We start from the raw sequence: 16176 nt of genomic DNA, 5'->3' as shown, positions 1-16176 counted from the left end.
CCACTTAGAGACACCACAACTCTACCTGACCTGTTGTTTAATACCAGGCTTTACACAGAAGGACAGTGACTATAATTCAGAACCTTCAAGGCTCATTGAGCAGCAGTTTATGCTACAAAGACAGTTAAAAGACAAATAACTGCACTGGCTTGCAAAGATTCCAAGGAGCCAATTAACCTCACACCTTATTGGCTCCTGAAGTTACGTCTTACAAAGCTAGTGCTGCAGTCTTAATCAACCTTTTAACAGCAGAAAAGCATGCAACAAGGAAGACTAAAGGCAAGAGCAAAATCTCAGTATTTCCTCCCTACCACCATGGGTACTTTTTCCACTTAGGGCTAGTCAACACAGTTTTGTATGGGTATAACTATTTCAGTTAAGGGGCTGATTTTTTAAAATAGTTATACCTTTTCAACCTCTAGCAAGGACAGTGCTTTATGCCAGTATAGCTTATTCCCTTCCTATAGAGGAACAGGTGTACTGGTATTAAGCACCTCTGAAGTGATTTCACTGTGTCCACACTAGAGGGGTTATATCAATTTAACTGATTTAATACAGTTAAAGCAGTGCAATTTGTGTTCAGGCAAGCCCACAAAGTTCCCTAAGGAGCTACTCTGTTTTGCCTTCCCACCCAGCACAGCCGTTTTTACATTCAAGGAAGACTTTGTGGAGCTTCATGCACAGCCCTGAGATGGCACTTCCTAGCCTGCCAGAGAGCTCCCCGTTGAGTGACGTGAGACACTGCAGACTGAAATACTTGCTGTACTAGCATTTTCAACCACTCGGACAGTTTCCAGTATTTATTTTATTTAAGTCAGGGAAGGCCTCGTTAACCGGCTTTTGTATTAACCTCCCATCACAGCCCACTCCTGCACCTTCTTTTTTTGTTACTGATGAACTCCACAGGTCTGTCCTCTGGGTTTTTTTCTGATTACTGGTATCCATATGAATGTGCACCTGTGGAAAAAATAGGTACATGACAACATCTTCCCACAGACTGCTGCAGAAATTAGATATCTGCACCCCCATAAGCCTGGGTCCAGCCCTGGATAATTGAGGTTCACCAGCAGTTCTTAGAATGCTTACAGTGTTTGGCATTTGCCTTTCCTCATTTCTCTCCCACCCATCCCCCTCAAAAAAACCACCCAACAAGAACTACAGGAACACACCACCACCCAAATTGCCATTTTGAACCAATTTGTTAGAGCAGGATTTCCTGGGTTGCATAAAGCAAAGGCAAAGAATACAATTATTTAGTATGGCTCTTGTTACCTCCCATTGGAAAGCAGTGTACAGACTTACAAGGAGAAGATTATTCGAAGGAGATGGCGTATATAGGGCAACAAAAATATTAAGTCTCGAGAATAAAATTTCTGAGGAGGAAAGACTGGCTTTTCTTCATTTGAGGTGAAAAGTGACCCTACCTCAGATGATTTCAAAATGATAAAAGCAAAGGAAAAAGCCAAAAGAAAATGTTCACATAGGTAAAGAGATCAAAAACTACAGGGCAACCTAAAAATTAGCAGTTTGGAGTTAAGGAGGAACACCAGTAGAATAATTTCAAATGTGGGGTAAACCCATGGACTAAACTGTCAGGGAAAGTGATTGATGCTAAAAGTATGAATGACAGACATTCTTTCTGGAGAAGGAAAGGATTGAGGGGGGTCTGTTAAAAATGCAAGAAGGTAGGGTTAAGATCAGCCAAAAGAGGGCAGGTTTACTGGGCTAGAATTTCTTCCACAGCCTTACCATTTTAATGTCTACATTTCTCTACCAAAAGGGGTCTGTAGCACAGAGAATGCAGGTGGGAAAGAGGTCTGGGAGTTGCGTGCTACAATTAGAAAGTGATGCCAGACAACAGGGAGGCTAAGTGTCGATGTCTGCAATCCTCAAAGACTAAAGAAATGAGATCTAATGTTCCAAAGGATCAGACCCTTTCCAAAATACCTTCAGAGCATCTGCCAAGATTAAACACACAATTCAATTTACCAAATACAGTAGGAACCAGGTTTATGCAAACCCCTCATTCAAAAATACCCATTCATCCAAAATTAAGAGGTGTCCTAACATTTGGTATTGCATTGAAAGGTAAGTGTATCCCATCTCCATTTATCAGAATAAATTACATTCTCTTCCTCTCTTTTGATAGATGGGGTTTTACTGTATTTCGTATGGGAAAAGAAAAATAAATAGTGTAATAGTTAATTCAGTTCTTTGTCACGGGAATCAAGTTTAGCACTTCCCAAACTCTGTGTAGGACAGTTCATTTCAAACCTTTCCATGCACATGTCCAATTCTTTTGGGTGTGGGGGGATCTGACACAGTTTTACTGGTGAAGTATGTCTCTCTCTTGGTAGATAAACATGAAGGAAGAGGAGTGTCCTGTTTTCAAAGCAAATGCACTTTGATGCATGGACTCCCTATGCTGGAATGAAGAGGATGAAATCCACTCTAGGCCTTGTGAATAAAAAGGGTATTCAGAGGACTATAAGTGGGGCTGCAAAACTTGAGCTACCCAAGAGATTAGTGTAGGAATATATTAAGGCCTAGTCTATACTTAAAAGTTAGTTCAACATAGCTATGGCACTCGAGGATGTAAAAAATTCAGATCCCTGAGCACTGCAGCTGTGCTGTCCTAACCCCTGCTTTAGATGCAGCTAGGTTGATGGAAGAATGCTCCTGCTGACCTAGCTACTGCGGCCCAGGGAGGTGGAGTTCCTACGCAATTTAAAAAAACAGCCTTCCATCAATGCAGGAAGCATCTACACTATGATGCTACAGCAGCATAGCTATGGTGCTGCAGCTGTGCCGCTGTAGCACCCATAGCGTAGACCTGGCCTAATTCTTGAACAAAAACATGTGGCATCAAAGTTTTCCCATAACTCACAATTGCAGCATCTTCCTGCTTCCTAGGTTCTTAGGAGAAATTTAAGAGCTAAAAAATCAGATGTTCCCTTCTTCCTGGAACTTGAGCAATGGATTCTAATCTCAAGCAGTACTCGAAGACTTGAAATCCCCTTGGCTCCCGCCTGTAGGATTTATACATCCTCATCTCCTGGAATTCAACAACATACTTTGATGTTACACTGCCCACTCCCACTGATTTCTGCACTATCTGCTCTTGACTACAACAGCCCATTCATGAAACACCAGAAAGGAAGAGAAAGTGCCAAAACACATCAAGCATCCCATACCTTATAATACTTGGATATTGACTGAACTGGCATGGAGCTGGATGTGCCTTCTGGAGGATCAATGTTAAAAACAATCTAAGAAACAGATGGATAAAGCACAGAAAATTTTAACAGATGCCTCCAGCAAAATCAGTAATGTGTCAAACAATTATGCAAAATGATTGCTGCTGCAATAACTTTAAAATATATCTTTCAGTATTTGTTTTTTATACTCAGGTGCTGTAATTCTGTTAAAAAAAATAAGACGCAATGGTGAAAATATCTTTGACAATCAGGACAAATATGTTTAAATTCTAGCATATTTTTAGGTTCCCATATGGACTTCACTGTGAGTTGAAAGTACCTGTGACACTATTAAGTAGAAGGGAAAAATAAGTATTAAAATGTATAACCAGAATCTAAAAGGATTTGCTAGTATTTAAACAAATTTGTCCTGACTGTCAAAGATACTTTCACCATTGTAAAAAGAAAAAGAAAAGGAGTACTTGTGGCACCTTAGAGACTAACCAGTTTATTTGAGCATGAGCTTTCGTGAGCTACAGCTCACTTCATCGGATGCATAGCATATCGTGGAAACTGCAGAAGACATTATATACACACAGAGACCATGAAACAAAACTTCCTCCCACCCCACTGTCCTGCTGCTAACAGCTTATCTAAAGTGATCATCAAGGAAGGCCATTTCCAGCACAAATCCAGGTTTTCTCACCCTTCCCCCCCCCCCCCCCACACACAGACACACATACAAACTCACTCTCCTGCTGGTAATAGCCCATCCCTCTTTGAAACCTCTCTTTATAATGCGCATGATAATCAAGGTGGGTCATTTCCAGCACTAATCCAGGTTTTCTCACCACCATTAGTGCTGGAAATGACCCACCTTGATTATCATGCGCATTATAAAGAGAGGTTTCAAAGAGGGATGGGCTATTACCAGCAGGAGAGTGAGTTTGTATGTGTGTCTGTGTGTGTGGGGGGGGGGGGGGGGAAGGGTGAGAAAACCTGGATTTGTGCTGGAAATGGCCTTCCTTGATGATCACTTTAGATAAGCTGTTAGCAGCAGGACAGTGGGGTGGGAGGAAGTTTTGTTTCATGGTCTCTGTGTGTATATAATGTCTTCTGCAGTTTCCACGATATGCTATGCATCCGATGAACTGAGCTGTAGCTCACGAAAGCTCATGCTCAAATAAACTGGTTAGTCTCTAAGGTGCCACAAGTACTCCTTTTCTTTTTCTTTTTACGAATACAGACTAACACGGCTGTTACTCTGAAACCTTTCACCATTGTGTCTATTTTTACGAACAGAATTACAGCACCAGAGTACACAAAACACATATTTGCAAGCACAAATGGATAGTTACCGAACTAGTGAGCCATCTGTGTGAACAAATTCCAAATTTATGCAAGCAACACTAGTAACAGTGCATGTGTAAGGTCTAGATAATATTTAGTCCTGCATCAGTGCAGGGGACTGGACTAGGTGACCTATGGAGGTCCCTTCCAGTCCTACATTTCTACGATTCTACGTTATACACAATTGAATATGATTTTGATTAATTTTATGAGGAGTAGAAACACTCTACAAATACACAATCCGGCAACGATGTAGGCTACAGCTGCTTTGAGAAAAATCCCTTTGAATTTCCTGACTTGTGCTTAAAATTTCAGCCACGACATACTGCCCTAACAATTCGCTTTTCAGAAAAAAGCAAAATAAATGCTGCTGTCAAACCTATTTCCACCTCTCCATTTGCACAGCACCCAGCATAGTCTCTAAATGCCACATGCAAAACTAATAGAAGTATCAGCTCTGCTCTGAAAGGACTGTGCATCTCCACTCTTCCTGTGTTTCATGTATTTTATTAAATGACAATGCTTTTATTAAACATATGGGATTGAAAATTCAAATAGATGGTCAGCATCAGTTCAATAAAAATAGCTTGTTATAAACACTGGTGAATAACTGTGTAATTTTGTAAGCCAAGTTTCTGGAGACATTTAAAAGGCATTAACAGTGCTCATGAGAATACAGTTCACAGTAAAAGGAAGGCGTTTCCTACAATAGTGAAGAAAAAATAAAAGCAGCATTCCTGGAAAGCGTAACCAATGAAAATTAACCTTAGTGTGGCCAAAAGGGGTTTTAGCAAATGTCTTTAAAAACTTTTTTTTTTTTCCCCTAACAAAAACAAACACATGATAAATTGAAAAGTTATAGCTCTGAAAACAGGGTCATATGACAAGGAAGCAGTGAGGCCAAGAGAATAGGGGTCTGAACTGAGTCAGGAATCCCAGCTTCTATTGCTGGTTCTACCACTCAATTGCTGTAGGACACTGGGCAAGCAATTCAACCTCTGTGCCTTATCTTCCCCACATGGGGATAATGATACGTGCCTTCCTTTATAAATCACTGAGACAGATGGATATAAAGTGCTACCGTTATATCAGAGCATACACATGATATCTATTGAATCTATATAGAAATACAACAACCTTTACACAGCTGGGCACATTTCACACACATGAATGCATGAACAGCTCAGCTTTACAAACCAACCTTCTATTGGCCCAGTGATCTGAGGGACCAGAATTCAAATGCCTCACTTTTAGAGCTTCCAGAATTTAGGAGTGCCCATCTCACCAGACATGAGAGGAGCAGCTGGGTACATTGAGAGTTAGTAGCAACTCCTATGGAGTAGATGAGTAGCAGCAAAGAAAGGTTCTAAGGTGCTCAAAATTGAGTAAATTCTGGATGAGGTGGCACTTGCCTAACAGGCTCATTTCAACCCAAAGGTACTGGTGCACTTTTGACGTGGGTAAAACTTGACATGATAAATCCCACAGATTCCCCACTAAACCTCCTCTTTGTACTGAGCTTCTGAACTGTGTGTTCCCAAATAGATTGACTGTTAGGAATGAGACCCACTACTGCTGTCTGAAAGGCAGCCTGATTCATCTGCTGAGGAGGCATTGAGCTCGTGCTGCTGACCAAAACCAAGACACGTTCATGCCACACATCCAACTTAGCAGGGTTCTAAGTTTCAAAACAGCACTTGACCCGAAGCTCAGTGTGACACTACTTTGATCCCAAATCTGGTTGTACAGATAGAAGTTGTTTAAGGTGTTGATGGCCTGGAGCTGGCAGACTGATCAGAATACAGCTCTATGTCTGATCCAGTGGTTCTCAACCCATTGTGGGCCACATATGCAGCTCTCTCTCTGTTATGTGGGCCGCATCCACACAATATATATATTACCTGTATGGCCCTCAGGATGTCACATGGGCCACAGCTGTGTGCTGATAGGGCTGCAAGTGGCCAGCAGGTTGAGAACCACTGTTCTGATCTTTGCCATGCAAGAGGAAGGGTTAATACATTAATTCCGCTCTTTCAAGTGACCTCCAGGGGGAGCATTTTCTGTAATGTGCTTTTAGAGATTTTTTTTCTGGCAGCACAGCTGACCGCAGCCGGACCAGTAAACAATGGCTGCTGGGAGGAGGAAAAGCTAATTCCTTTTAGGGTAAGAGGGGAATCAATTGGTGGAAGAGGGAGGAAAGATACTGTGATGAATGAGCTGCCTATTCTGTTGTACGAAGCTAGTTCTTTTTTCTTAGAAAAATACAGAATAGAAAACAAGATCACCCCTTCCTGCCAAATTCCAACTCTAGAAGAAGGGGGAGAGTTTATTCAGCTGCCAAAGCATGCAATTCTTGATGGAAAAACTAACAAACAGTTATTGGGAAATTCACTATTCCCACTTATGTTTCCAAGAATCACCAGTGAAGTGAAGACACATTAACTAGTTGAATGCTGCCAAATGATCCAAGGACAGGTGACAAAATGCATTTCAGGTACATCACTTGGAAACAGCAACATTTCAGGTTTCAGAGAGGTAGCGTGTTAGTCTGTATCAGCAAAAACGAGGAGTCCTTGTGGCTCCTTAGAAACTAACAAATTTATTTGGGCATAAGCTTTCGTGGGCTAAAACCCACTTCTTCAGATGCATGGAGTGGAAAATACAGTAGGGAGGTATAAATACACAGTATATGAAAAGATGGGAGTTGCCTTACCAAGTGGGGGGTCAGTGCTAACTAGCCAATTCAATTAAGATGGAAGTGAGCTATTCTCAACAGTTGACAAGAAGGGGAGGAAATCACTTTTGTAGTGCTAATGAGGCCAATGTAATCAAGGTGGCCCATTTCAAAACAGCTGACAAAAAGGTGTGAGTATCAGCAGGGGGAAATTAGTTTTTGTAGTGACCCATCCACTCCCAGTCTTTATTCAGGACTAATTTGATGGTGTCCAGTTTGCAAATGAATTCCAGTTCTGCAGTTTCTCACTGGAGTCTGTTTTTGAAGTTTTTTTGTTGAAGAATTGTCACTTTTAAGTCTGTGTGAGTGTCCAGGGAGATTGAAGTGTTCTCCTACTGGTTCTGAATGCTATAATTCTTGATGTCAGATCTGTGTCCATTTATTCTTTTGCGTAGAAACTGTCCAGTTTGGCCAATGTACATAGCAGAGGAGCATTGCTAGCACATGATGGCATATATCACATTGGTAGATGTGCAGGTGAACAAGCCCCTGATGGTGTGTGCCACTGAACAAGAAGTTTAAGAGCACAGTTTCTGGTGTAATTATAGGGAATGCTGGAGCCTACAAAGTGTAACATTATTCCCAGTAAAGATGAGAGTAAGTAACAGCATATAAAGTCTTTGGCAAGAAGGGAGACTGCAGACTGACATATATTGTCCTCCCCAGATTTAGAAAAAAAAAAAAAAAATTAACTCTGGTACTATATAGACAGACAGAAAATACAGGGGAGGCCATTTGAATTAGAAGGCTGTTAACATATTAAGGTGCTTTGGTAATTAAAAAGCACATAAGAAGAGTGGTATGCTGTTACAAAATGCAGAGCAGTGCATACAGTTACCAGTTCAGTTTTCAGATAAAATGAATTTCATAGAATTTGTTAAATGTTTCTGTTGTCCCCCATGCTACTCCCCTCTGACATAGCAAAAGTGCCAGAAATACTATCCCCCTCCTGCCTGTCTTTACTAGTATTTCTGGCCCTTTTGCTCTTCCTACAATTTAGTTTACGCTTACAAGCAGCATCTTCTCCCAGGAAAAAGTCTGTGTGGCTCATGCCTTCTGAGTAAAAAGAATGAAAGTTAACTGCTGGGGCGCGGGGGGGACGGGACTACTAGCCACTAGGGAAAGTCCATAGAGCTACAGTGAATGGAGGGAGTCAGGGGGGTCTCAACCAACTACAGCAGTCCTTAGGGTCATTGGAGTGGAAGGTGGGAGTAGGCCAACTACTGACTATACAGGGTCACTGGTTTCATCGATTTTTCATTTAGTTTAAGTGTCACTCATCAATCTGAATTTATTTCTTGAATCTCTACCAGTCCAAATGTTTACACTGAATTTATCAATGATTTCTATATATTAAACAATAGAGCAACAAGCAAGAACGAAGCAGCAAGACACGTATACAAATCTTTATAGGGATTACCACCACCTCTCTATGAAAGGCCAGAGGAAAATCTGTTTTGATCCAAAAGGAAAAGGAAAAGTTGGGAGAATGCTCAGTCAAATTACACTATCAGCTTTCAGGGAAAGTTCCAATTAAATTTGACATACAGTGATTCAACCGAGGAGACTGCCGTGAAATCATCGAAGTCTGGAAACAAAGTGACACCATCTGAAATGTCAGCAACCGTTCCAAAATTAAAACATTACAGTTATGATGCTATTCAGTTGGACCTCTCAGCTCTCCAAACTTCATTGTGTACTTTGTCGGTACAGCTCAGAACAAGAATGTTGGCCAAATTCAGAGGTCAGCTAGGAAATGAATTTCAGTTCACCAATCCACAGTATCCTCTAAGCTCTTTGCAACTACTTCCTTCCTCAAAGACATATTTATATTTATATTTTCTAGTCCTGCAACAGGAGGGAGATTGCTAGTGCAGTGTACTCAGCCATGTTCTTTTGATGTATTATTGAGCTGTAGCTGTAAAACATTGTATAGCTGTTCTATTTTAAAAGTTCCTTACATTCAATAAATAAATCAAAAGAACAGTGTTAAGATTATCTACATTTCCCCCCCCAACTGCAGCTTACTCTTTCGTGGGAGTCTCTCTTCTAATCAAATACTGCTGGCTGAACATGCTATTTGCACAACTCAGAGATCCAGCTCCTCCTGGTGGAGGTTAGAAACAACTGAACCATACTTTAATCTGACACCTCTAAAAGGGATGTTTATATATATATATATATGAATGTTTAAGATTACCTCTCCCCATCTCATCTTAGTGCAGAGAAATATCAACGGATTTTTACTTTCCTTTATTTCCTACTATGTCATATATCAGAAGTACACAGCTGCCTAACTCTTTTATAGCTGGCTTCTGAATGCCACAAATCAATTCTGTATTTCCTGTAAATGAACTTTCAGTCCACAAGATGCCAAGAAAATCTGGTCCTGGAAGTTGAGAAATGAAACTCACAAAGAGGTTTCCTTTAGAGACTATTCTCTGTATGCAAAGGAAATTTAGAATAGTGTCGATTTAGATGTTTTTAAGTAGATTCTCACCCATATTCCATATGCCCCACTGAATTACATAAGTAGAAGCAATTCCTCAATAGAGAAAACTAACCAGAACAGCTATACTCACACCTTAATGCTTACAGTGAAAGGTATGAAATCTCTGCTGAAACACACTACCAAACTACAAGCCACATGGAGGTAACTCTGTTTGAGTCTATAGTCAGGTAGAAATTCTTCCCTCAGTAGCATGCCAACTCGCATCAGTGTTTAATGTGGCAGAGCTCTGACCTTGTCCCCATGGGTCCTGGGCTTCCAGGTGGTTTATGCTAGCCTCAGAGGCTCATTGCAACCCTCCACGTAGCCCTTCTCTCTCTAGGGCCAGGATTACAGTCTACTGAGCCCTTTTCATCATAAGCCAACAAGGAGGTTGGTGAAAGAACACCCACAGTCTCTGTTGTCCCTACGGGCTTGTTCCAGAACAATTTAGCCTCCTGTACGGAGATGGGCCTGTCTTCCCCTCCCAGGAGGTGTTTCTGTAGTGGCGGGTTGGGGGGAACCCGGGCCCGCCCTCTACTCCAGGTTCTGGCCCAGGGACCCTAATGGCAGCAGCTGTTGGCAGCCAACCTTTCACCGCCAGAGTTGCTACATTTCCCTGGGCCACTTCCCCAAAGCTCTCCCGCTGTTCTCTCAACGCCTTCTTCACCTTTACCTTAGGGCTCCCTTTCCAGTGGCTTGAGGGTGTCTTCACTACCCAGCCGTTCAGCCACACTTCCTCTCCTCTGGCTCCCTTCGGCCTGACTGGAGTGAGCCCTTTTATACTAACAGAGGGGCCTTAATTAGACTCAGGTGTTCACATTAGCTTAACAGCCTCACCGGACTCTTTGCAGGTTAATTGGAGCCAGGTGTTCTCATTTGCCTAACAGCTTCAACTGACTCTTTGCAGGCTAATTGGAGTCATGTGTCCACCCTAGCCTGGAGCCGCCCCTGCTCTGCTCAGTCAGGGAACAGAAAACTGCTTATCCAGTGGCCAGTATATCTGCCTTCGACTACTCTGCTGTATCCAGCTGGCCTGGGTCTAGCACATTAAGAGTTAAACGCACTTCAAAGAGAAAAAAGACCGCTTTGGTGTCTTTCCACATCCTCCACTACGTTTTAAATCTTTTAGAATTATAATGAGGAAGCAGCACAGAATTATTTACCTGAATAATGTCTGAAAGTTTATGTAATCCAGCTGTGTTGGTAAATATCCCAGTACCTAGAGAGGACAGTATATTAACTTTTTATGTAGACAAATGTACACACACACACACACACACACACATACATATATATATATATATATATATACACCCGTACCTGAGCGCGCACAAACACACACATAAATGTGCACTGGACACATCCACATCTCACTCACTACCACAATTATGAATAAAGTGGCTTAAAAATATCATTGGATAACAAAAAAGAAATGAAACCAGCACATTGCCAGCAGTTTGGTGTGCAACGAGAGCACGACTTGATTTCATAATATTTTGTCCCATCTCCACCCTGCACTGAGAAGCTCTAATGTAAATTAGCTTTCATACCCCTCACATACATTAATAATCAATGACAAAATCTCAATGGAGGTTCTCTAAACTGAGAGTCTGGAATTTTGGAAATAATGGATACTAGCTGTTTATAAGATATTTCAAAAGGGAACTTTATACCATTTCCCTTCTAGGAGTAGTAAGGCTTCCTGCCCCTTGACAAGCACCTGACCACCTCCCACTGAGTATTATTGCCCAGTTAAGACGGTAGCATATATAGTTCTGCAAAATCACTTTACTGATATCAGTGAAGCACTTTGAGAGATCCTGCAGACTATGCACGTAAACAGGCATTTGAGAATTGACAATTTGAAAACTGTCAGTTTTCCACTTGCTGAAACTATGACAGCTGCCTTTTCACTTTTAACTGCCTTTTCACAAGCCTGTGGCACAATTAATGTTGCTCCCATGCAAAGGGAATACAGGAAGAACATTAGGTGAATAGCGTTCATTCTCCCTTTCTCATTATGCCCCCAAAATATGGAAGCTTCCATTTGCCGTCATCTATAACTTACAGAACTATATATAGTAGCCACGGTGACAGGCTTACACTTACGGCCTGATAGAAATTGTTCAATCTGTTCCAGCGACTCTAGGAGGGAGGTTTTGGTTTGGAATGTGATCTGGGCCTCTGCAAACAGATCAAAGATGTAGCTGCAATTCAAGAAGAAAAATATAATTGGACAAACTTTACAAATAACCCTACATTATTTAATAACAGCAATACCTTGCCCCTGTAGTTCATGGTATTCCCTTCTCCATGAGCAATAAGTGTAAATAAAATAGTAACTACTTTGTTACAAGATTAACTGAGATAATGCTGGGATATATTTGTTTGAAAGCTTAATGACCTTCACCACCACATCATTTGCAATTACTTTTCATGCACACCTTATTACAACACACAATTTCCTTTGGTTTACAAACAGTTCTGTAGAGCCTGAAGTACATCAACCAGAACATAGTTACACTGGTACCTTAATATGAATCAGTATTTCACAAGCCAGCATTTGACGGAAACAAATAAAGACCATTGTCCAGTTCAACATACCCTATTATTGACCCACCCGCTCCATGCCAGACTTTCCAAACTTTAACTTATTATTTTTACAGGAGCTGTGATCTCCAGCTTACAGCATGGTTGGACCTTGCCATTACTAAATAGTGAGAGGCTAAACAGTAAAATTCCAATCACAGTAGAATACTATATTCAAAGCATTGTATAATAAACAAACTACTCGCTATTCCTAAAGGCATGGGGTCAACAGATTTAGGGTCACATTTGATAGATTTCATAATTAGTATAATCTGAGGCTGAAATGCTCTTCAGAGTTTAAAAACATAAATTACTGAAATACCATGAAAGTAAGCAAGTACAATGGGGAATGTTTTATGGGGACCCACTGAATATACTGTGTGTGTAGAGCAACAGTTACGTAATAAAAGCTGGTTCCCAGAGCTAGGGTAATATTACTAATGTTAACAGCTAGTATGCCTTTTAAACACGTATTGCTACTTGCTGTCCTGGAGGCTTCCTATTTCAGATAATGGTGTTACTTTCATATGGAACTTTGGAGGAGAAACTCAGATTGGAGACAGACTCATTAGGCCAGAAGTCTCTTTTCCTAACATACAGACACTCTAAGGAGGAGGATAATACAATCTCAGAGCACCAATTGGCACCTACCTCCCTTCTTTAGTGACTCCATTTCCATTAGCTGGCAGCTGCACAGCATCAATAGCATTTTCGAGTTGAAGAAGAATTCCTTTAAGGCAATCAAAGGGGAAAACAGTTCAATTTTCAGTAAATGAAAAATTCAGAACTCATCTAAATGAGCTCTTTCGAATGGCCTTTGTTACAAAGATAGTCACCTAGTTACTCCCCCTAAACCTAGCTATTATCTTGTTTGTGTAACCAACCAAATATTTTAAAAACTGCTGAAATATAAATTTTAAGTTATTTCAAATGTTTAATTTTTAAAACCTCTAAATATTTATATTTATAGAGCACCTATCATCCAAAAGCCCTTAGTAAGCATTTATTAAGCCTCACAACATCCCTGTGAGATATAATTTATGTAGGAAAGTAAAATATATGTACGTTTGCCTATTTCCTTGCATTTACAAGGGATTCTCAGACCTAAGAGAATTGGCTACTACGTGAGATTTTAATAAATACACAATCTTTCACTCAGTCTGACACCTTCGCAAATTTCTCTCACTAAGGACCTCTTTAATTCAGTGGCAGGTCACCATTCTTGTATAGCTGAACCTAGAAGATGAGGGTTACACGACCATGGGAGCATCAATAGTTAACAGGTAAGAGAAACAAGGCATAATAATACCTAGCTCTTCGATAGCACCTTTTATTAGTAAATCTCAAAACACTTTACAAAGGAGGTCAGTATCCACATTTTGCAGATGGGGAAACTGAGGAACGTGGAGATTAAATAACTTGCTGAAGGTCACCCCGCAGGCCAGTGGCAGAGCCAGGAATAGAACTCATGTCTCTCTGGAGTCTCACTCCAGCGTTCTATCCACTGACCCATATTGCCTGTTCATAACAGTGAACTTTATACTGAGGACATCCAATTACACAGTAAACTGAGATTTTACATGCCACTTTATTCTATGACACTCTGAACTACTGTTGCTGATCTCCTGCTCGCTTACTAGAAGGAAGTATTCTGATTAAGTGAGAGCCCCACGAACAGGCAAAACCAGCAATATGAACAGCTCATCCAAACAGCTGAAATATTGTCTAGCCCATGCTGCGTAATTTCTGTGATTAATCTGAAGCTGTAGGACGGAACTGTGGAACTAAGCATTTGAAAATATTTACTGGCAACAAGAATATTCAAAATCCCCCATTTAACAAAGCCTTGGAGTCACTTTGGTAATGTATGGGACCCTGAAGTTTTCTGGCCTGCTGAGTTTAAAAACATTATCAAAATTTCCATTGTACTTACTTCCTAATGCCATAACCCAGGATTACAGATCTCAGACTCACCTTGCACTGCCCAGGCAACATGAGCAATCAGAAGAGAGATCATTGTTGCAGGGGTTGCAAATTAACCATTTGCCCTCAAACATTGTGGAAGTGTTCCCAGAATCAAGGTGCTATTGGATCAATTTTCAAAAAGCTGCTCTGTTATTGCCAGCAAAGATCTTTTCTATTCCAACATGTATTGTTTTTTGGTGGGATGAAAAATGTTATTTAAGGTCAAACTCTTTAGTACAAATTCAGCTGTTGCCTGGCAGAATTGTCGTTGCAGCGGAGTGGTACAACTAATGCACCACCAAAAGAGAGATGGACTACAAAATTTGGAAAGTCCTTGTAATGGTGAAAATAACTAGGTGTAGGAGGCATTCTTCTCCCAGCTATACAAACCTCTCAGCTATACTGAAAAAGGCTGAATGCTCAAAGGACCAGAACACTTGACAAAATTTCTCTCTAAAACAAACAGAAGACCCTCCCCATGAAGATTTCAATGATGTGCCTGACAGCTGTCAAAGGGTGCCATGGAAAGAGGTTGATTTACAATCATTTCTCAGAGCACCTTTTTCTCCTATTGTATCAATAGCAATTTTGTTGAGATAATTCAACACAGAAGAAATGGTACTTACTCTTTATCTTTGCTATATCTTCAAGCTCCATGCTCAGCCCTGTTTGAGAGGGAAAAACAATTCACTCCTAATCGCACAGGGGTTAGATGAAGTGTGCAGCATTTGAGGCAACTGTTTCTTAACTTAATCCCAACTTTCTCACATTAATTTTTCAACTTGCATTTTTCATTTCTCCAAGTGAGACTATTGTTGCCGACTGCCTTTCTGGATATTACAGTTTTTGAAGGCTAGACTCAAGTGTTCATACAACTACATCTTTTGTATTCTATTTACTTTTCTCCTCTTGATTCCTTATCTCATGTTAAAAGGTTTGGCTAAACCTTGATGTGCTTGGTTACCATAGGTTAGAAGAACAGCAACAATGTTGGCCAAGTAGAAAGTTCATCTATCCACCACCCACATTTGACCTTCCAGGGACTGACTAAGGGAAACAGTTATTTTCCAAATTTGTTGACACTGCCACCCCCCACATCTCTTGCAAACCATTAGTCCCCAGCTATCAACACACCTGAGCTGGCAAACTCCATATTGAATTCAGCATGGATTTCATTTTGTTGAACTACTTTGGCTTGTTCTTCCAGTACCACATTTATAGCATCCATGGCTGAAGCCAAGTCATAGGGAGTCAAGTCAAAAGAAGATGACTCTTCACACAATTTCTCCTGAAATTCCAAGAAAATACAGAATTTATTGTTATTTGGATTCTAGTACTGCCCTGCATGTGCTGGGCACTTCAAAGATTGTAAGGCCAGAAGGAACCAATGTGATCATCTAGTCCAACCTCATATACAACAGAGACCATAGGACTTCCCTGAATTAATTCCCATTTGAAATAGAGCATATCATTTAGAAACACATCCAGCCTAGATTTAAGTTTCCAGTGACAAAGAATCCACCACAATCCCTGGTAAATTGTTCCAGTGGTTAATTATCCTCACCGTTAAAAACTGCTACTTATTTCCAGTCCTAGGCCATGTCTACACTTACCGATAGATAGGAGCTGCTGCAATCGATGCATCGGTGTTGATTCAGCGGCTCTGCTGAAGATCCGCTAAGTTGATGGCAGAGTGCTCTCCCATTGATTCCAGTACTCCAGCTCCCCGAGAAGAATATGTTAAGTTGGCGGGAGAGCATCTCCCGTCGACACAGCACAGAGTAGGCACCACGGTAAGTCGACCTAAGCTACACTGACATCAGTTACGTTATTTACGTGACTGAAGTAGT

At 40.9% G+C, this 16176-nt stretch overlaps 1 protein-coding gene across 6 annotated transcripts in view; it reads right to left on the bottom strand.

Annotated features, from left to right (window-relative positions):
• Positions 1–16176, bottom strand: part of RTEL1 (regulator of telomere elongation helicase 1) — a 119761-nt gene that overhangs the window by 84546 nt on the left and 19039 nt on the right. For 5 of the 6 annotated variants that reach the window (XM_074970368.1, XM_074970370.1, XM_074970365.1 and 2 more), the window contains exons 10-16: positions 15461–15614; positions 14953–14991; positions 13013–13091; positions 11882–11979; positions 10936–10991; positions 3195–3269; positions 876–957 (exon numbers count right to left, since the gene is read on the bottom strand). In XM_074970368.1, coding sequence (XP_074826469.1) covers positions 876–957; positions 3195–3269; positions 10936–10991; positions 11882–11979; positions 13013–13091; positions 14953–14991; positions 15461–15614 — 583 coding nt within the window. The remainder of the gene's footprint in view (positions 1–875; positions 958–3194; positions 3270–10935; positions 10992–11881; positions 11980–13012; positions 13092–14952; positions 14992–15460; positions 15615–16176) is intronic. The other variant, XM_074970369.1, reaches the window with a different exon arrangement.

Source organism: Natator depressus, chromosome 13 (genome assembly GCF_965152275.1).
Source record: "Natator depressus isolate rNatDep1 chromosome 13, rNatDep2.hap1, whole genome shotgun sequence".
Classification (NCBI taxonomy): domain Eukaryota; kingdom Metazoa; phylum Chordata; order Testudines; family Cheloniidae; genus Natator; species Natator depressus.
This window is presented reverse-complemented; position numbering and strand designations above follow the sequence as displayed.